The 23,128-nt window shown below is 38.5% G+C and overlaps 1 protein-coding gene across 3 annotated transcripts in view; it reads right to left on the minus strand.

The window, feature by feature from the left end:
- Nucleotides 1-848: 848 nt before the first annotated feature.
- LOC128667211 (zinc finger protein 514) overlaps nt 849-23,128 on the minus strand; it is a 107,596-nt gene continuing 85,316 nt past the window's right edge. Inside the window, exon 11 of one of the 3 annotated variants that reach the window (XM_053722149.1) lies at nt 849-2,872. In XM_053722149.1, coding sequence (XP_053578124.1) covers nt 2,172-2,872 — 701 coding nt within the window. In that variant the 3' untranslated portion in view covers nt 849-2,171. Of the gene's footprint in view, nt 2,873-9,686; nt 11,369-22,482; nt 22,613-23,128 lie in introns of those variants that run through there. The other 2 variants (XM_053722147.1, XM_053722150.1) reach the window with 2 other exon arrangements.

Genomic DNA, 23,128 nt, shown 5'->3' on the forward strand with positions numbered 1-23,128 from the left:
TATATATATATATATATATTAGGGATGCACCGAAATTTCAGCCGCAGAAATGTTTCGGCCGAAAATTGCTTTTTTGGCTATTTCGGTTATTTTGCCTGTTATTTTCTGTAAAATTATGGTGCAACATGTTTCAAATTTGATGCTTGCCTAGAGCTGCTGTTTAAGTTCCTTACTTGACTTACTGTTTTGCATATAATCAGTTTTCTAGGACTATACTTTATTTAAATAATTGGTAAAAAAAAAAAAAAACTGTTACATCTGATTCTGTAACATAGAACTAAATAAAGAATAATACAGTATATTGATATTTAATATTTTTTTAAGTAGGGATGCACCGAATATTTGGTTGCAGAAACATTTTGGCTGAAAATGGCATGATCATTTTTTGCCTGATTTTTTTTTTTTTTTTTCTTGGTAAAATTATTGTGTAGCATATTATTGTTTTAAGTTATTGAAAGTAACACACTAAAATTGGACAAAAATATAAGTGTGGGCTTTTTTTTTTATTGGCTTGAAGGTTTTCAATTCAGATGCATTCATTAAATAGTCTAATTATGCAAAAAACGAGAAAAAAAAAAAGATATTTGAAAAAAAAAAAAAGACATTTTCTGTATCGGTTTTCGGCCAAGTGCATCCTGGATTTTCGGTCCAGAATTTCCATTTCGGTGCATCACTAATATAAATATATATATATATATATATACTGTATATATATATATATATATATATATATATATATATACTGTGTATGTGTATATATATATATTATATGTGTGTGTGTATATATATATATGTATATATATATATATATATATATATATATACACACACACACAGGTAGCCCTTGGTTTACGCTGGTTCAAATTGCGCCGTTTCAGAATAACAACCTTTTTTTCAGTCATGTGACTGCTATTGAAAAGCAGTGCACTAATTAAAATAGCCAGTAGGTGGAGCTGTCCGCTTGTGTTGCAGCAAAGTTAGGTAATCTTAGCAGACTGAAATTAATCTGTATACACAGAGCAGACCAGACCTATCAAGCAACAAGATCTAGCAGCCACTTCCCTATTATCTTCCTGTCCAGCTGCTTGCGGTGAGGGTGCCTAGCTGCTTAATCAGTCCAGATTAAAATGCATAGAATAGGTGCAGACCCAATATTATCTAACATGCTAACAATGCAGAGAACTGTTTGCAGAAAAATGCAAGTAAAAAAATGTTTTGTTCATTAAACTTAGTTTGATTCAGTCTGTTGTGTGATTATTAGCAAATGTTTTTGTTCACTAAACTTAGTTTGATGATACAGTCTGTTGTGTGATTATTAGCAAATGTTTTTGTTCACTATACTTAGTTTGATGATACAGTCTGTTGTGTGATTAGTTAATTAGGTTTATAATGCTGTTTAGCATTTAAAGTCTTCATTTCAAAGCTTTAAAAATAATGTATTAGGTGTTACTTATGTCAATTTTGAGAGGAGCCTGGAGCCTAACTCCCTCATTTCCCATTGACTTACATTATAAACTGGGTATTAATTTACAACAGTTTCGATTTACAACCATTCCTCCTGGAACCTAACCTCGGCGTAAACAGAGGGCTACCTGTATATAATTTATTCTAAGTGAAGAGCAAAGGTATTTAAAGTATTTCTATAAAAAAACAACATATGCTTTGTTTATAAGGGATATGGCATATGTTAAGATGTATATATTTGTAGGTGTATATATATATATATATATATATATATGTTTATTTATGTATATATGTATACACGTACACATATATACATACACACATACAAATATATATATATATACACACATATGTATATATATATATATATATATATATGAAGAACAAAGGAATGTAAAGTATTTCTTAACACACCTTTGGCTTTAGTGAAGTTGTCCTAGTGCACTTCTGGATTAGCGCACAAGCTAAAACAAGAAGAGGCTTTTGTAGCGTGTGCCATAGAAGTCTATGAGGAAAGGGACGTTAGTGTGCCTGAGTCTTTCGCTTACTATTGATTTAACTTGTGCAGTGTTAGCGCTCAATAGTGCTAATATTTTTGTTCTCCACTTGTAACTTAGACCTAAGTGAGGGATCACATAAGGGTTCTTATCTATATCCATTCTGCAGTGAACAACCAATCTAAAATTATGACAGTAGCCATTTAAATATTACTTGCAAACATAAGAACTCTCTCCTGTGTGGATTTTATGGTGTATATTCAAAGACTCTCTATAAGCAAAGCCTTTTCCACAGTACTGACATATATAAGGCTTTTCATTAGTGTGGATTCTATTGTGAACAACCAGATTGAATCTTTGAGTAAAGCCTCTTCCACATTGCTGGCAAACATATGGTTTCTCTCCGGTGTGAATTCTTTTGTGTAAAACCAGGCTTGACTTTCGAGTAAAACCTTTTCTGCATTGATGGCAAAAAAAGGGCTTCTCTCCTGTGTGGGTTCTTCTGTGTCTATCAAATCCAGACAAACAAGAAAAGCCTTTACCACATTCAGGGCACAGATATGGTTTATCTATTGACGTTAATTCCTGGTAGTAAGTATCGTGTCCTTTTTCGCCAAAACGGTTTGCATAGATTTCAGTCGTAGAAGTAGATGGTGCATCATTACAGTCTTTGAAAATGCTGTCCTCTAGACAGGAGGAACTTTGTTCAGGTTTGCAAGCTCTCAAGACGTATTTGAGATTTATACCCTCACTAATGAAGTTTTTATGTGAGTATTTGTCAAACAGTTTTCTATGATTTTGCAAAGTACTAAAACTGTTATTATTTTCTATCATCTTTTCTGATAGAGATTCTATAGTTCTTGATTCTTCCATTACTTCACTGTCATATCCATCTGTTGTGAATGAGTGCCCTGAAAGATAATAAGAATAATATAGAATAAAATCTATGTATCTGCATATATTGTTCAACCAAGTCAAAGCCACTATATAGCTTTACTCAAGAAGACTGATAACTTGACCTGCACATACTAGGATGTGAACCTAAAAGTGAGCATTAAATCAATGGTAACAGTACAATCTGAAAAATGCAAATGCAGAAGTAATAGTACTTAACTATGATTATACATGCACCCAACCCTATATATATATATATATTGTACATCTGTCTAGCTATCTGTATCATATATCTATTTATATATCTATATAAAGTACACACATCATCTATATATCTATAATATATTTATATCTACACACAAATATTGTACACACATCATATATATAATCTATATTTAAATATATTGTACACACACCTATATCATATATATATATATATATATATAAAACGTGTGAATATATATATATACTCTGTGTATGTGTGTGTATATATATATATATATATATATATATATATATATATATATATATTGTAAATACATAATCTATATAATTTATCTATCTATATACACACTTAAAAAGTTGAGCCTTGGGGGTTTCTAGTCCTTCAAGAAAATCGACAGTTTTTTTAAGGCACCACCTATTCAGCTTTTTTCTTCTACCTAAAGCAGCCTGGAACGTCCAGGATTATGGACCGTGGTGATGTCACCAGGATTCCCCTTATAATATCGAACACTTTTGACCAACTTGTATTCCTCTGCAGATGGACGAGGGGCAAAATTTGTTCCAAAAGTGCCCATCCCCCAGGAGGATCATGTAGTTATCATCTGCACTTTGAGCATTATTTGGATGATGACTACATTTTAGATATCTTTCGTAATTAGTTGTGTTTTTATTACATTATTTAAATGTGCTTCATGTGGTAAAATACCAAATGTAAAGGGTATTTTCAGCCTTTACACCTAGGAGAGCCTCCCTAACTTTTGAGACCATAAATAGATACATAAGACAAGCAGAAAGCCGTTGATCAGCACAAATAACATGAATGGAAGCTGAAATAAAATGACAACAATGTGAACTTTCAGTATTTCAGAACAATTCATGTGCGCAAAAATGAAAGTGTAGTTTTACTGTAAACACCAAGTACTTTCTTATCTTAACACTACTGACAATGATGAATATAGTGCACATGAGCTCACCAAATTATGTACAAATGAGCTGTGAATTTCACAAATTTACTTCACCTACATATAACATAAATGTTTTAAAACTGTCACTTTATTAATTATTTTGAAATCTACATGAAAATCCTGATTTGTTCATCTTACCTTCCTTACGGTACCTAAATTACACAAACTACAAAATTCCCATCTACGCATCAAAACAAAATCAAATTGCACACTGACCCACAGTTCACTCTTTCAAATACTTGGGTATGTTGTTAGACCCTAATCTATCTTTTGGCTTCCACATAGAAAAAACATAATTTATGTAAGAACTTACCTGATAAATTAATTTCTTTCATATTAGCAAGAGTCCATGAGCTAGTGACGTATGGGATATACATTCCTACCAGGAGGGGCAAAGTTTCCAAACCTCAAAATGCCTATAAATACACCCCTCACCACACCCACAATTCAGTTTAACGAATAGCCAAGAAGTGGGGTGATAAAGTGTGAAAGCATATAAAATAAGGAATTGGAATAATTGTGCTTTATACAAAAATCATAACCACCACAAAAAAAGGGCGGGCCTCATGGACTCTTGCTAATATGAAAGAAATGAATTTATCAGGTAAGTTCTTACATAAATTATGTTTTCTTTCATGTAATTAGCAAGAGTCCATGAGCTAGTGACGTATGGGATAATGATTACCCAAGATGTGGATCTTTCCACACAAGAGTCACTAGAGAGGGAGGGATAAAATAAAGACAGCCAATTCCTGCTGAAAATAATCCACACCCAAAATAAAGTTTAATGAAAAACATAAGCAGAAGATTCAGACTGAAACCGCTGCCTGAAGTACTTTTCTACCAAAAACTGCTTCAGAAGAAGAAAATACATCAAAATGGTAGAATTTAGTAAAAGTATGCAAAGAGGACCAAGTTGCTGCTTTGCAAATCTGATCAACCGAAGCTTCATTCCTAAACGCCCAGGAAGTAGAAACTGACCTGGTAGAATGAGCTGTAATCCTCTGAGGCGGAGTTTTACCCGACTCAACATAGGCAAGATGAATTAAAGATTTCAACCAAGATGCCAAAGAAATGGCAGAAGCTTTCTGGCCTTTTCTAGAACCGGAAAAGATAACAAATAGACTAGAAGTCTTTCGGAAAGATTTAGTAGCTTCAACATAATATTTCAAAGCTCTAACAACATCCAAAGAATGCAATGATTTCTCCTTAGAATTCTTAGGATTAGGACATAATGAAGGAACCACAATTTCTCTACTAATGTTGTTGGAATTCACAACTTTAGGTAAAAATTCAAAAGAAGTTCGCAACACCGCCTTATCCTGATGAAAAATCAGAAAAGGAGGCTCACAAGAAAGAGCAGATAATTCAGAAACTCTTCTGGCAGAAGAGATGGCCAAAAGGAACAAAACTTTCCAAGAAAGTAATTTAATGTCCAAAGAATGCATAGGTTCAAAGGGAGGAGCTTGAAGAGCTCCCAGAACCAAATTCAAACTCCAAGGAGGAGAAATTGACTTAATGACAGGTTTTATACGAACCAAAGCTTGTACAAAACAATGAATATCAGGAAGAATAGCAATCTTTCTGTGAAAAAGAACAGAAAGAGCAGAGATTTGTCCTTTCAAGGAACTTGCAGACAAACCCTTATCTAAACCATCCTGAAGAAACTGTAAAATTCTCGGTATTCTAAAAGAATGCCAAGAAAAATGATGAGAAAGACACCAAGAAATATAAGTCTTCCAGACTCTATAATATATCTCTCTAGATACAGATTTACGAGCCTGTAACATAGTATTAATCACAGAGTCAGAGAAACCTCTTTGACCAAGAATCAAGCGTTCAATCTCCATACCTTTAAATTTAAGGATTTCAGATCCTGATGGAAAAAAGGACCTTGTGACAGAAGGTCTGGTCTTAACGGAAGAGTCCACGGTTGGCAAGAGGCCATCCGGACAAGATCCGCATACCAAAACCTGTGAGGCCATGCCGGAGCTACCAGCAGAACAAACGAGCATTCCTTCAGAATCTTGGAGATTACTCTTGGAAGAACTAGAGGCGGAAAGATATAGGCAGGATGATACTTCCAAGGAAGTGATAATGCATCCACTGCCTCCGCCTGAGGATCCCGGGATCTGGACAGATATCTGGGAAGTTTCTTGTTTAGATGAGACGCCATCAGATCTATTTCTGGAAGTTCCCACATTTGAACAATCTGAAGAAATACCTCTGGGTGAAGAGACCATTCGCCCGGATGCAACGTTTGGCGACTGAGATAATCCGCTAGCACAAACTTACTTCACCACCTCCATCGGAGGCAAAGTTTGTAAAACTGAATTGTGGGTGTGGTGAGGGGTGTATTTATAGGCATTTTGAGGTTTGGGAAACTTTGCCCCTCCTGGTAGGAATGTATATCCCATACGTCACTAGCTCATGGACTCTTGCTAATTACATGAAAGAAACTTGCATCTAAACTCTATCCAAAACTAGGTGCCCTGTACAGAAACAAATCCTGCCTCAGCCCTGCTGTAAAGGAAAAGATTGTACAGCAAATGCTGATGCCTATCATGGATTATGGGGATGTAGTATACGCACCTGCACCACAAACTCACCTTAATATACTTAATACACTGTATAACTTGTTCTGCCGCTTTGTGCTACAATGTAACTACAGGACACACCATTGTGACATGCTAAAAGAACTAAACTGGCTGACGCTGGAATCCAGACGCACCCTCCATCTTTCCAGCCTTGTGTTTAAGAGCCTTTCTGGGAAGCTCTCACCCTACCTGAGCAGACTGCTCTCCCTGGCTATTCCCACCTCCTATAACCTCCGATCCAGTACCAGCACATTATTTAGCTTGCCTCAATACAAAAAGAAAGCAGCTCAATCCTCCTTTTCCTACAGAGCGCCACAGTTATGGAATGACCTCCCACACACACTTTAAAACCTTCCCCAAGTCTAAAATCTTTTAAGAGATCCCTCTCTACATATCTCAAAACAGAATGCACCTGTCATGGTTGATTTAGGGATTCAACTAACGATTATTTTCATAATCTGATTAATCAGATTAAAAAAAAAAATCCACATACTGAGTGTTACAAATATAAACTTCAGACTAAAACTTTACATTAACCCAACTGTTTTTAAGCAGCGTAACACATTTCTAGAGTTAAGCAAAATCAAACCACAAACTGTTTGAAAAGAGGTAGAACTAGAAAGTGGTAGAACTATTACTGTTTATCACATTCTGTTATTCAGTCTTTCAGAAACTTTGCATTGAAATGCAGCCATGTCAACATGTCCACATGCTCATGGCTGAGGCTGGCTCTCTTTTTGAAAGCTAATTTGCCTGCAGCAGTAAAGAGGCGTTCAGATGGTGTTAAGGTGCCTGAGATGCATAAGTAAGTTTTGCCAATTTCACCAAGGTGGGATATTCATCTTTGTTAGCTCTTCCTCAATGCAAAAGGGCCTCATAACAAATAAGCATGGACTTCATTCTAACATAAAAAAATCAATATCTATATGCAATGGTAAATAACCAGATACAAGGTTAGGGATAAAATATCTAGTTCGCTCCTAAAATAACAGATATATACTTATAGGAGGTTAACTCTGGTACATATTACAATTAATTAAAAATACAAAAACAACAATTTAAGAAAGTGCTAAGGACTATATATCAATAACATGATACAGCCTTACACACACATATATATATATATATATATATATATATATATATATACAGTACATATAATTAGCAATAGCAGGCATTTCTCTAGTAATTGTGCAAACGGGTAATAGCGCACATCAATTAAAATAACAAATCCTCAATCTAGGGCTAGGTGTAAATAACAAGCTCAGCACTATATCATGCAATGCATGGTCCCTAACCACCTGATTTAGTATAAACAATACAAATGATGACTCCTATTATTTCTGGGTTGCACATGAGCCAGGAGTAGTTGTAAACTTATACTGTCCTGAAAAAGTGTAAAATAAGCGTCTCTAGACGTCCTTTAGGCTAAGGACATAACCATAAAACACAATTCCATGTGCAGGAGCTCATTGGAGTGAAGCAACTGATGCCATGCACAGACCAACTAATTGCAAACCAACTAATCGATTATGAGACTCGTTTACAACTATTTTAATAATCGATTAAATCGATTGTTGCAGCTCTAGTTGATTATATATTTCCTACCTGTTCTATATTAAATTTTGCATATATTATGTATTACTATTGTTTTTGTATTTTATTGTACCCTATTGAATCAATGCAATGTTTTGTGGAACCAGGACATACTTGAAAACAAGAGAAATCTCAATGTATCCTTCCTGGTAAAATATTTTATAAATAAATAAAAGGACACTAATGTCAAAATTAAAAACTTTTATAATTCAGATGGAGCACACCATTTCAAACAACTTACCAATTTACTTACATTTTCAAATCGTGCAGTCTTTTATATGCACACTTTATGATGCACCAGCTACTACTGAGCATGTGCAAGAGTTCACAGCGCATACATATGAATCTTTGGTTGGCTGATAGCTGTCACATGATTCCGGGGGATGGTAAATTGAAATAAAATTTTGAAATTTGTCAGAAAAAAATATCTACATTTAAATTCAGAGTAATTGCTATTGCATTTTCTTTTTTTATTGTGCACATGTTGATTATGCAATTCTAATGCATATCATATTTACATAACAATAATGTTATTGCAAAAACAAATGTATTACTAATGCAAACAAAGATTCTGCCAAATTCTATAAGCATGGCTGCAGTAGTTTTGGCTGTAGCTTTGTCGAAAAATAATCATATTGTTACATTAGTTACGTGAGAAATGTCTTCATAGCTGACAAAATGTAATGGTTGTCTGCCCAAGGTAGTTTTTAAATGCATTTGTTCAGACATTTAGGAATTTTTAACATATAAAAATGAAAAAAATATCACAAATAATATTATTAGGTCCAATTTAATGTATTCCTTTCTACTTAGGTATGCTCTTCAACAAAGGATACCAACCGAACAAAACTCGACAATAGCAAAAAACTGTAAAGTTGTTTAAAATTGCATGATGTATTTCATAGTACTGTCCCTTTAGCTAAAGCAATATTAGGAGGTACCCCACTCATACATGAACGCGTATACTTTAAAAACACACACGTATAACCCACAATATTAAATCTGAATTTATTCACAAATAGTAAACCGAATTTACATATATAACCCATAAAATCTAACAATATAATATTAACCTGATCCATTACACAACATCAGTAAGAAACACTTAAATAATTAAAACAAGTGGTAGACATTTCTGGCTCACAGTCCACTCATTTCGTTAAAATCGGTTTATTAGTGTAGCCTATTAAATTGTCGTTTCCATTGCCTGCCCACTGTTTAAATTAAGCGTGGAAAAGATAATGCGTTACTCATGATCTTAAAACAGATCATGAAACCAGTTTAAGACTTGCATGTAATGAAAAGTATTATTGAATAGTGTTTTAGTATTCTGGCCGGATTCTCTTACTCATTATAAGCTTAATAATATTTACATCAACAGAATAAAGAGCTTAAAGGGACACTGAACCCAAGTTTTTTCTGTTGCGATTCAGATAGAGCATGAAATTTTAAGCAACTTTCTAATTTACTCCTATTATCAAATGTTCTTCATTCTCTTGATATCTTTATTTGAAATGCAAGAATGTAAGTTTAGATGCCGGACCATTTTTAGTGAACAACCTGGGTTGTCCTGATTGGTGGATAAATTCAACCACCAATAAAAAACTGCTGTCCAGAGTTCTGAACAACAACAAAAAAAGCTTAGATGCCTTCTTTTTCAAATAAAGATAGCAAGAGAACAAAGAAAAATTGATAATAGGAATAAATTAGAAAGTTGCTTAAAATTGCATGCTCTATCTGAATCACAACCGAAAAAATTTGGGTTCAGTGTCCCTTTAATGAAAACGTAAAAAACTTTTCATTATATCAATCAAGTATTTAACATTTTCAGTATGAGGTTGATACTATTAAGGTAAAAAAAACCCATCAGAGATGTGTTTCATATAGTTAAGGTATAAGTGAATAGAATGTTTGCCTGATTTAATAGTGCTCAGTATTCTACACATTTATAACAAAAGTATGACCTCTCCTGTATGAGTGTTGTAAAGATTTTGCCCTATACTTGATATATATACAGATTCCCTCCTGTGTTGAGCCAACTGAGGCCTAGTTTGCATTGACGTGGTAAAGTTTGGAAACTAGTGGTAACAAACATTTTCTTTAGACTTTTATGGAGATAAATATTTTAACCACCAGTTTCCAAACTTTACCACCTCAATGGAAATTAGACCTGAGTGAGCACTGGTCAATATTAATATTACATATAAGGATTCTCATCTCTGTGGTGTACAAGCAATTTAAAATTATGAATAAAACCTTTTCCACAGTACTAACGAATATAAAGCTTTTCTTCAGTTAACATATGTCAAGTTTATGAAAAAAGTTCAACCTCTTCTATATGATAGGTATGGTCAGATATATGGATTCTCTTCTGTATAGGATCTATAGTGTTCAGTTCATTGAGTGAGCACTTGTCAACATTGATGTTACGTATCAATATTTTCACCTATATGTGTTCTGCTGTGTGCCACTAATTTAGAATTTTGAGTGAAGCCTTTTCCACATTTCTCACAAACATATGGTCTCTCTCCAGTGTGAATACTATTATGTACATACAAAGATATTCTACGGTTAAAGCCTTTTCCACAATGCTGACATATATAAGGCTTTTCATTAGTGTGAATTCTATTGTGAACAACCAGATTGAATTTTTGAGCAAAGCCTCTTCCACATTGCTGGCAAACATAAGGTTTCTCTCCTGTGTGTGTTCGGTCATGTCTAACCAACATAGACATACAAGGGAAGCCTTTTCCACATTTCTGGCACATATATGATTTATGCATTGACTTTGATTTTTGGTAGTAAGTACAACGTTCTTTTTTCCCAACATGCTTTGCTGGTTCTTTCATACTAACAGTCCTGGAAGTGGATGGTGCATCATTACAGTTTTTGAAAATGTTCTCATCTAGACAGAAGGGATTTTGCTCAGGTTGGTGAGATCTCAAAACAGCTCTGAGGTTTCCTCTCTCACCAAATGAGTTTTTATATGAGTATCTGTCAGACCGTTTGCCTTGAATCTGCTGAGTCGTAAAGCAGTAATTAATTTCCGCTATGTTTTCTGACAGAGAGCCTATTGTGCTTGATTCTTCCATTACACTCGTTCTATATCCATCTGTTGTGAATGAGTGTTCTGAAAGATAATAAAAATAAGAAAGAATAAAATCTACTATATCTGCATATCTAGATCAACCAAGGTGAGCTCGCTCACACACACACACACACACACATATACATATACAGCACTCTCTTGACTATAAATACACATGCATACACACACACATACATATATATATATATATATACACACACACACATATATATATATATATATATACACACATACACACTATATATACTGCACTCTCTTGACTATATATATATATATATATATATATATATATATATATATATATATACATACATATACACATATATATATATATATATATACATATATACATACACACACACACACACACACACAAACATACATACATACATATACACACACACACACCTTCCAAGATAACAACTTAATATCTAAAGAATGCATAGGCTCAAACGGAGCCCGCTGCAAAACTTGAAGAACAAGATTAAGACTACATGACCAAGGCCTGACAAAAAGATTGCACATCTGGCACATCCGCCAAACATTTATGCAATAAAATAGACAATGCAGAGATCTGACCCTTCAGTGTACTTGTGGACAAAACCTTCTCCAGACCCTCCTGGAGAGAGGACAAAATCCTAGGAATCTGGACTCTACTCCAAGAATAGCCTCTGGATTCACACCAATACAGATATTTACGCCATATCTTATGGTAAATCTTTCTTGTCACAGGTTTACGAGCCTAGATCAAGATCTCAGTGACCGACTCTGAAACCCCAGGCTTAGATAAAATTAAGCGTGCAATCTCCAAGCAGTCAGCTTCAGAGAAACAAGATTTAATTGAAGGAAGGGACCCTGAAGTAGAAGGTCCCTCCTAAGAGGTAGTCTCCAAGGTGGAAGAGATGACATTTCCACTAGGTCTGCATACCAGATCCTGTGAGGCCACAACGGTGCTATGAGAATCAATGATGCCCCCTCCTGCTTGATCCGAGCAATGACTCTTAGAAGGAGAGCGAACGGAGGAAACAGGTATGCTAATCTGAAATTCCAAGGGACCGCCAGAGCATCTATCAGGACAGCCTGTGGATCCCTTGACCTCGAATCATACCTGGGGAGTTTGGCATTCTGCTGAGAAGTCATGAGATCCAGCTCCGGCTGCACCCATTTGAGGGTCAAACTGGAAAACACCTCCGGATGGAGTTCCCATTTCCCGGAATGAAAAGTTTGTCTGCTCAGAAAATCCGCTTCCCAACTGTCCACTCCTGGAATGTGGATCGCAGATAGACAGCAGTTGTGGGTCTCCGCCCACTGAATAATTAGGGCCATCTCTGTCAAGGCCAATGAACTCCGTGTTCCCCCCTGGTGGTTGATGTACGCCACCAATGCTATGTTGTTCGTCTTGAACCTGATAAACCGGGCTAAAGCTAACTGAGGCCAGGCCAGCAGAGCATTGAAGATTGCTCTCAGCTCTAGAATGTTTATGGGGAGATCTGACTCCTCCTGAGTCCATAGACGCTGAGCCTTCAATGAGCCCCAGACTGCTCCCCAACCCAGAAGGCTGACATCCGTGGTCACAATCACCCAGGAAGATGATCCTGAGACAACCACCAAGGAAGAGTCTTTTGTCGCCTGATTCAGATCTATTTGCGGAGACAGATCCGCATAGTCCCCGTTCCATTGTCTTACCATGCATAACTGCAGAGGTCTGAGATGGAACCGAGTGAATGGAATGATGTCCATAGAAGATACCATTAGAACAATTACCTCCATACATTGAGCCACTGACGGCCGAGGAGAGGTCTGAAGGGAAAGACAAGAGTCGAAGATCTTCGTCTTTCTGACCTCTGTCAGAAATATCTTCATTGATAGGGAGTCTATTATGGTCCCCAAGAACACTACCCTTGTAGCTGGAATCAGAGAACTTTTTCCCAGATTCCCCTTCCATCCGTGGGAGCGAAGAAAAGACAACAAGATCTCTGTATGAGAGTTTGCTTGTTGAAAAGACGGCTCCTGAACCAGAATGTCGTCCAGATAAGGCGCCACTGCAATGCCCCGAGACCGGATCACTGCCAATAGAGCCCCAGAACCTTTGAGAACATTCTGGGGGTTGTGGCAAGGCTGAATGGAAGAGCCACAAACTGAAAGTGATTGTTCAAGAAGGCAAATCTCAGAAACCTGTGATGATCCTTGTGAATGGTAACATGAAGGTATGCATCCTTTAAGTTTATGATAGTCATGAACTGACCCTCTTGGACCAAGGGAAGAATGGAATGTATAGTCTCCATCTTATAGGATGGTACTCTGAGGAACTTGTTCAGACACTTCAGGTCTAAAATTTCCCTCTTTTTTGGGAACCACAAACGTATTCAAGTAAAATCCCAGACCCTGTTCCTGTGGAGGAACTAGAACTATGACTCCCAGGGCAGAAAGATACTTGACACAATTTAAGAACGCCTCTCTCTTTATCTGGTCTACAGATAATCTTGAGAGAAGGAACCTGCCTCTGGGAGGGAATGTCTTCAATTCTATTTTGTACCCCTGGGATACAATGTCCACCGTCCAGGGGTCCGGAACATCTCGTATCCAGGCTTGAACAAATTGAGAAAGTCTGCCCCCTTCTGGATCCGATCACGAATCGGGGACTGACCCTTCATGCTGACTTGGAGTCAGCTGCAAGCTTCTTAGACTGCTTCCCCTTGTTCCAAGACTGATTAGGCTTCCAGGAAGACTTAGATTGTTCTTGCTTGGAGAAGGGAGGGGAGGGTTTACCTCTAAAGTTACGAAAGGAACGAAAATTGCTCTGACATCCTTTCTGCTTATTTTTATCTTGAGGGAGAAAAGATCCCTTTCCTCCTGTGATATGTGAAATTATTTCAGTCAAGCCAGGACCAAACAAGGTCTTACTCTTGTAGGGGATCGCTAAGAGCTCGGACTTAGATGAAACTTCCGCAGACCAGGACTTCAACCATAAGGCTCTGCAAGCTAGAACTGCAAACCCAGACATTTTTGCTCCCAGCTTAATGACTTGTAAAGAAGCATCCATAATAAAGGAATTGGCTAACTTAATCCTGCCCTGGATCTCCTCAAGAGGAGTATCTGTCTGAATAGAATAAGACAAGGCATCAAACCAGTAGGCTGCCACGCTGGTGACAGTAGCAATACACACCGCAGGCTGCCATTGGAGACCCTGGTGAACATATATTTTCTTTAACAATGCCTCCAACTTCTTGTCCATTGGATCCTTAAAAGAAGAACTATCCTCTATGGGAACAGTAGTCCTCTTAGCCAAGGTGGAGATCGCCCCTTCCACCTTAGGGACCGTCTGCCACGACTCTTTAATGGAGTCAGCTATAGGAAACATTTACTTGAAAATTGGAGATGGAGAAAATGGAATTCCAGGTCTCTACCACTCTCATGCAAAAATCTCTGTAGCATGGTCTGGTACAGAAAATACCTCCACCGCAGAGGGAACATCAAAGTTCTTGTTCAGCTTACTAGTCTTCTTAGGGTTGACTACAACAGTATCGGAGTCGTCCAAGGTAGCCAAAACCTCCTTAAGTAACAGACGGAGGTGTTCCAGCTTAAATCAGAAAGAAACAACTTCAGCATCAGAAAAAGGAATTATACTGTCTGAATTTGAGATTTCACCCTCAGATGCAACCGAAGTGTCTTCCTCCTCTGATTTATGAGAAGGGACACCCTGGCTAGCCACAACCCGATCAGAAACCTTATTCACTGTTTCTTTATATTTCCTCTTGTGCTTTCCCTGAAGAATGGGAAAAGCAGACAGCGCCTCAGATACCGCAGAAGATACCTGAGTAGCAATGTCTTGCAAAGAAAATCCCATCGGATTGTTTGAGGAACCTCAGGGCACTGCATGTGTGGACAAAAGAGATTGGGACGCTTGAGAAGAAAACTGCGGCATATCTGAAACAGGAGACATCTGAACAGCATCCGCCTTAGGTAATGGTGGCTCATGATTAAAAAGTCTATCCCTTTAACAAAGTTCTTTCAATGCAAGAAGCACAAAAAAGGTACTGGTGGTTCTACCTGAGAATCAAAACATAGTTTGCATGCAACAACCTGCAAAGCCTCTTGATCCATCTTTACAATAACAAAGAAAAAATCCTTATTTTAACTTAAAAAAAAAACAACAAAAAACGACTGCGTCTTTAAATAAATTAAACTAGATAAATAGAGCGTAAAAATCAGAGCAAGGATAAACCCCAGGCAATCTCTACACCTCAACAGCTTGCTGAGGTGCCTACCTTCCAAACGATACATACAGTCTGAGTCTGTTGACTTTAACACTGTAACTGATCCGTCGACAGAAAAACAGAGCAAACGATACAGCCTGCGTCACAGCTCCGTAACTCAAAACGTAAGTGAGATCGGAAAGTGCGCCAGAACAAACTGACGCTTCTGAAAAGAAAACGCCCCTCTGATAAACTAGGGCAATCCTAACAGACGTCACAAACAGTAAAATAAAACATAGACTTAGCCTGTAGAAAGAATAAAAAACGGAGCTAAAAGTACAAACTGAGCCACTAATAAAATAAAAGTCCCACAGTGCCTGTTACTGCCCAAATTATTCATTCTTTCAAAAATAATAATAAAAACGTCCCCATGAAAACAGTATCCAACTGTTAAAGTGCCAGATTTTTCCCTATCATAGAAAAAAATATATGGCACTTACCTTAAAGATGATCTGTCTGGCAGCTAGACAGCCCACTTGGTTTGAGAGAGAACCGATCCTCACATAGACCAGTGGAAAAGAAAAAAGACTAAGTAAACTTACATAGGTTTTTATGTTAGGGCAGCAAAACTGATTTGGGAAAGCACAGTGAGGATTGTACCTCACAAGTTCCCAATTGCTCAAAATCCACCACTGCCCTACTGAAGGGACTAACACGTACTACGGCTAGACCCCAGAAAAAATCAGAGTAAACCTACTCTGCTTTAAAATAATAAACTCTTGATTGAAGAAATGTTCATATCAGACACCAAAACTTTACCACCTCCTTGCAACGCAGGCAAAGAGAATGATTGGGGATTGTGGGTAGGGAAGTGATACTTAACAGCTTTGCTGTGGTGCTCTTTGCCTCCTCCTGCCTGCCAGGAGTGATATTCCCAACAGTAATTAATGATGATCCGTGGACTCACCATGTCATTAGAAAGAAAGATGGCCTTAAAATTTGCTGAAAGGACAAATTGGTACTTGTTTGTTCCATTCATTGTTTACCATTTCAAAAATAGGAACAGGGAAGGCAAAATACTGCTCTGGTGGGTCTTTGAAAACCTTATTAAGCAACTAAGCGCTAGATTGCCAAGAGGCAGTAACCACTGTGACTTCCCTTAGAGTCTGCATATTCTTTATCCAAAAAACAGAATTTATGTTTACCTGATAAATTTCTTTCTCCAACGGTGTGTCCGGTCCACGGCGTCATCCTTACTTGTGGGATATTCTCTTCCCCAACAGGAAATGGCAAAGAGCCCAGCAAAGCTGGTCACATGATCCCTCCTAGGCTCCGCCTACCCCAGTCATTCGACCGACGTTAAGGAGGAATATTTGCATAGGAGAAACCATATGGTACCGTGGTGACTGTAGTTAAAGAAAATAAATTATCAGACCTGATTAAAAAACCAGGGCGGGCCGTGGACCGGACACACCGTTGGAGAAAGAAATTTATCAGGTAAACATAAATTCTGTTTTCTCCAACATAGGTGTGTCCGGTCCACGGCGTCATCCTTACTTGTGGGAACCAATACCAAAGCTTTAGGACACGGATGAAGGGAGGGAGCAAATCAGGTCACCTAAATGGAAGGCACCACGGCTTGCAAAACCTTTCTCCCAAAAATAGCCTCAGAAGAAGCAAAAGTATCAAACTTGTAAAATTTGGTAAAAGTGTGCAGTGAAGACCAAGTCGCTGCCCTACATATCTGATCAACAGAAGCCTCGTTCTTGAAGGCCCATGTGGAAGCCACAGCCCTAGTGGAATGAGCTGTGATTCTTTCGGGAGGCTGCCGTCCGGCAGTCTCGTAAGCCAATCTGATGATGCTTTTAATCCAAAAAGAGAGAGAGGTAGAAGTTGCTTTTTGACCTCTCCTTTTACCTGAATAAACAACAAACAAGGAAGATGTTTGTCTAAAATCCTTTGTAGCATCTAAATAGAATTTTAGAGCGCGAACAACATCCAAATTGTGCAACAAACGTTCCTTCTTTGAAACTGGTTTTGGACACAGAGAAGGTACGATAATCTCCTGGTTAATGTTTTTGTTAGAAACAACTTTTGGAAGAAAAACAGGTTTAGTACGTAAAACCACCTTATCTGCATGGAACACCAGATAAGGAGGAGAACACTGCAGAGCAGATAATTCTGAGACTCTTCTAGCAGAAGAAATCGCAACTAAAAACAAAACTTTCCAAGATAATAACTTAATATCAACGGAATGTAAGGGTTCAAACGGAACCCCCTGAAGAACTGAAAGAACTAAATTGAGACTCCAAGGAGGAGTCAAAGGTTTGTAAACAGGCTTGATTCTAACCAGAGCCTGAACAAAGGCTTGAACATCTGGCACAGCTGCCAGCTTTTTGTGAAGTAATACCGACAAGGCAGAAATCTGTCCCTTCAGGGAACTTGCAGATAATCCTTTTTCCAATCCTTCTTGAAGGAAGGATAGAATCCTAGGAATCTTAACCTTGTCCCAAGGGAATCCTTTAGATTCACACCAACAGATATATTTTTTCCAAATTTTGTGGTAAATCTTTCTAGTTACAGGCTTTCTGGCCTGAACAAGAGTATCGATAACAGAATCTGAGAATCCTCGCTTCGAGAAAATCAAGCGTTCAATCTCCAAGCAGTCAGCTGGAGTGAAACCAGATTCGGATGTTCGAACGGACCCTGAACAAGAAGGTCTCGTCTCAAAGGTAGCTTCCAAGGTGGAGCCGATGACATATTCACCAGATCTGCATACCAAGTCCTGCGTGGCCACGCAGGAGCTATCAAGATCACCGACGCCCTCTCCTGATTGATCCTGGCTACCAGCCTGGGGATGAGAGGAAATGGCGGGAACACATAAGCTAGTTTGAAGGTCCAAGGTGCTACTAGTGCATCCACTAGAGCCGCCTTGGGATCCCTGGATCTGGCCCCGTAGCAAGGAACTTTGAAGTTCTGACGAGAGGCCATCAGATCCATGTCTGGAATGCCCCACAGGTGAGTGACTTGGGCAAAGATTTCCGGATGGAGTTCCCACTCCCCCGGATGCAATGTCTGACGACTCAGAAAATCCGCTTCCCAATTTTCCACTCCTGGGATGTGGATAGCAGACAGGTGGCAGGAGTGAGACTCCGCCCATAGAATGATTTTGGTCACTTCTTCCATCGCTAGGGAACTCCTTGTTCCCCCCTGATGGTTGATGTACGCAACAGTTGTCATGTTGTCTGATTGAAACCGTATGAACTTGGTCCTCGCTAGCCGAGGCCAGGCCTTGAGAGCATTGAATATCGCTCTCAGTTCCAGAATATTTATCGGTAGAAGAGATTCTTCCCGAGACCAAAGACCCTGAGCTTTCAGGGATCCCCAGACCGCGCCCCAGCCCATCAGACTGGCGTCGGTCGAGACAATGACCCACTCTGGTCTGCGGAACGTCATCCCTTGAGACAGATTGTCCAGGGACAGCCACCAACGGAGTGAGTCTCTGGTCCTCTGATTTACTTGTATCTTCGGAGACAAGTCTGTATAGTCCCCATTCCACTGACTGAGCATGCACAGTTGTAATGGTCTTAGATGAATGCGCGCAAAAGGAACTATGTCCATCGCCGCTACCATCAACCCGATCACTTCCATGCACTGAGCTATGGAAGGAAGAGGAACGGAATGAAGTATCCGACAAGAGTCTAGAAGTTTTGTTTTTCTGGCCTCTGTTAGAAAGATCCTCATTTCTAAGGAGTCTATAATTGTTCCCAAGAAGGGAACCCTTGTTGACGGGGATAGAGAACTCTTTTCCACGTTCACTTTCCAGCCGTGAGATCTGAGAAAGGCCAGGACAATGTCCGTGTGAGCCTTTGCTTGAGGAAGGGACGACGCTTGAATCAGAATGTCGTCCAGGTAAGGTACTACTGCAATGCCCCTTGGTCTTAGCACCGCTAGAAGGGACCCTAGTACCTTTGTGAAAATCCTTGGAGCAGTGGCTAATCCGAAAAGTTAAACACTAAAAAACTCTAAGCCATCTCCGTGGAGATGTTGCCTGTACAACGGCAAAGAGAATGACTGGGGTAGGCGGAGCCTAGGAGGGATCATGTGACCAGCTTTGCTGGGCTCTTTGCCATTTCCTGTTGGGGAAGAGAATATCCCACAAGTAAGGATGACGCCGTGGACCGGACACACCTATGTTGGAGAAATAAATAGATACATTCTGCCCTGGAGCAAATACAGGGGTAGTCTGGGATTCAAGAACCAACTCTTCATCAGAGGAAAAGTCAGCAGAAAAAATACTCTCTCCTTTCAGAGAACAATTCATACTACACAGAAGATCCTGAGGACATACGACCTAAAGCAGCAGCAAAAACAGAATTAGGTGTATGTCTATGCTGGGGGACAACTTCTGAGAGACATTAGGACCCGCAACTGCACAGCTGAAAACCCCTGATCCCTAAGAAGGCTTAGAGAAATAAGGGTTTGACCCCTGATCCCTTAAATCAGACAAATGCTAAGCACAGTCAGTGCACAACTGGGGATGGCACTAGAATACTAATGCTTTAAAAGGAGTAGTAAGTGCAGATCCAGGCCTTTATGGACTTCGCCACCTCTATAGTAGAACCCAGGGTCCTGAGTTGAAATGTCCTGCTTCTTGAAGATGTTATGGTGGGAAATTAACAGCACAGGAACAGACAATGGTTATATAAAAAGAGACAGTACACCCAAAAAGTCCAATTGTGTCAGAATTGAATAACAGTGTCTGAATTTAATAGTATACCTTCTGGTTATATGACTATCAAGTTAGACAGGAAATGGCCCCTGGACCCCAGGAAGGTATGTAAAATCCCCTCAAACACCTTCCATTACTCGCTACAGCGGACTTCATCACAGTAATTGCCCTATTCAAAGAAGTGCAAGTATATTGCAAAAATATGTGAAGGGTAGCACATTGAAGCCCAATAAATTAGAGATGATAATTCACATTTCCCCCGGGAAGCATGTGACATCTCCACACTGGTTCAATATTCTCCCTGCCTGGCTACACTCCTGTCACCCCTCTGTCTTAACAGGAGCCTCTGAGGGGAATAATGGGTCTGAGATGGGTTGGAGAAACCTAATCAATATTTTTTTTCAAAAAAAATTACTGAGCACCTCAATGTTCTGCCTTCTCCTTGTGGGGCAAAACTTTAAATGAGACTAAGTAGGAGGGTGTGCTGGGCAGGGAGGGGAAAAGCCGAGTTTTGCTTTCTCCTTCTGGGTAGGAGCTTATATACCAAAAGTGATAATACTGTAATACTGTAGAGACCAAGCATCTATTTCTTGTATTAGTGATATGGACAATGATAAATATTCCAAATAAATTCAATGAATTCACCCAAACCATGTACAATAGAGCTGTGCGTATTAGAACTGACAATTGCACTGTAAAAAGCTATGTTTCTATTTATTTTAAAGGAACATTAAAGTTGCATATATAATATATATATATATATATATATATATATATATATATATATATATACACACACATACATACACTGTATACTAAACTGCGATAACGGTTTAAACTAAATTTTAGTAATGATTTGCAAAACCAGTTTAAAACCCTGGTATGTTTATCTTACATGTTTTCATTGTGGCTAATTAGCTGCAAACTTAAGTAACAACTGTCTAGTATTTATCAAGTAGTTTGCTGCATTTTGAATGATAACTAAGTTACATTTTTATTCTCGGCCTCTCCGAGGACAAGCAAAAGCTTTTATACAAAAGCAAGATATCAAGAAAAAAAAAATTACTAAAGAAAAAAAACAACAAACAACAAAATAAATGTCAGTTCTCTATTACACATATTTATTAGGTTTATTGTAACGTTATATTCAATTGATCTTTTCCATTAACATGATTTCAGTAGTTTTGGCTGTAGCCTTGTCTAAAAATACAAAAAGTACTCAACCACTTTTCTTCTAATTTTGAGGATTTGTAGAGGCTGTAGGTCCAAAGTTAAATTGCTTTGTTATCTTTCAAGCATATTTGTTCAGTCATTAGGGAATTGTTGGTATATGCAATATAACCCAAAAGTTATTACAATGCTGAACATCAGACATTAAATAGTTTTACTTCTTATATTTTCAATGGAAAGACCTGTAAATCTTACTATTAAGGTCCTAGCTCTGGCCGCCATTTTATAAAGAAGTTTTTTTTTTTTGGGGGGGGGGGGGGCATGTTTTTAATAACCAATTGAAGGGACAGTATACTATAAAATTGTTTTTCCAATTACTTTTTTACCAGCTGCAGAGTATAAAATGTATGAGATTTATTTGTGTATGAATTGGCTAATTTTGTGTTTTAAAGGGACAGTCAACCGAAAAATTACTGTAACTTATTTAGATTAGTTAAATAACGATCTTTACAGTAAACTGTAGCCAAATTTTCATCTAAATAAACTTTGGCAGAAAATACACTTAATGATCTCATCTGGCCTTTTTGAAATGGCCGCCTGACCCCTCCTTCTCTGACGTCTACCAAAAGCTTGCACTAACAGGATCCTTTCCTTTCTTCTCGTCCCTGCGCGCTCCTGCAATTTCAGCTCTCTAGCAGCTGTTCATACCCGGCACTCACTGCCTCTCATCCATGCTGTGCGCTGTGTGTTACAGAGAATGAGAGGCAGTGAGTGCCGGGCAGGCGGCGATGTGATGGTCTGTGCCCCTGTTTTAAGATTGCTTTATTTAATATTCCAATGAGATTATAGGGAAATAATATCCAACCAGGAGCTGACTGGGCACTAGTATAAAATAGACCTTACCAAGCAATTGCTATTATAGTTTCTGTTTTTAAACTTCACAATGCAAATAAGCTATATAATAGGGAAAATGATTTTAATCATAGGGGTTCGCAGAAATTCTAAAGAACATATTTTGATAAACATCTTACCCTGGCTGTATAGCCGTCACTCACTGGCACTAATCAGCCAGTGGGCAGGAAGTTGCCGCGCATCGACCACAGGAAGGCTTTGGGAATGAAGAATACCAGTGCTGCCTCTCTGCTGCAGCCAGCAGCGATGAACAGCCTGTAAGTGTTGCAGAATTGTTGCTTAGTAATAGGCACTTAGGCAGAGAAATACATTTGCGCCCGGTGTCCCAGTGCTGTGCGATCCGCCTGCAAGCCGTCTGCAATAAGTTCACAGTGCTAATTAATATAGAAGTCATTGTCATATTGCAGGTCTTAGAACATTTATCTAATGCGAGTGTGATCGCACAGTACTGGGAACACCGGGCGCAAATTTATTTCTGCCTAAGTGCCTGTTACTAAGCAACAATTCTGCAACACACTCGCATTAGATAAATGTTCTAAGACCTGCAATATGACAATGACTTCGATATTAATTAGCACTGTGCACTTATTGCAGACGGCTTGCAGGCAGATCGCACAGTACTGGGCGCAAATGTATTTCTCTGCCTAAGTGCCTATTACTAAGCAACAATTCTGCAACACTTACAGGCTGTTCGTGCAAAAAAAATGATGTGTTTGAATCTTTCTGTAAAAGGTACCATGTGCACACAATGCTCTGTGGGTACACCTGGTC

Source organism: Bombina bombina, chromosome 7, assembly GCF_027579735.1.
Source record: "Bombina bombina isolate aBomBom1 chromosome 7, aBomBom1.pri, whole genome shotgun sequence".
In the NCBI taxonomy this organism is placed as follows: domain Eukaryota; kingdom Metazoa; phylum Chordata; class Amphibia; order Anura; family Bombinatoridae; genus Bombina; species Bombina bombina.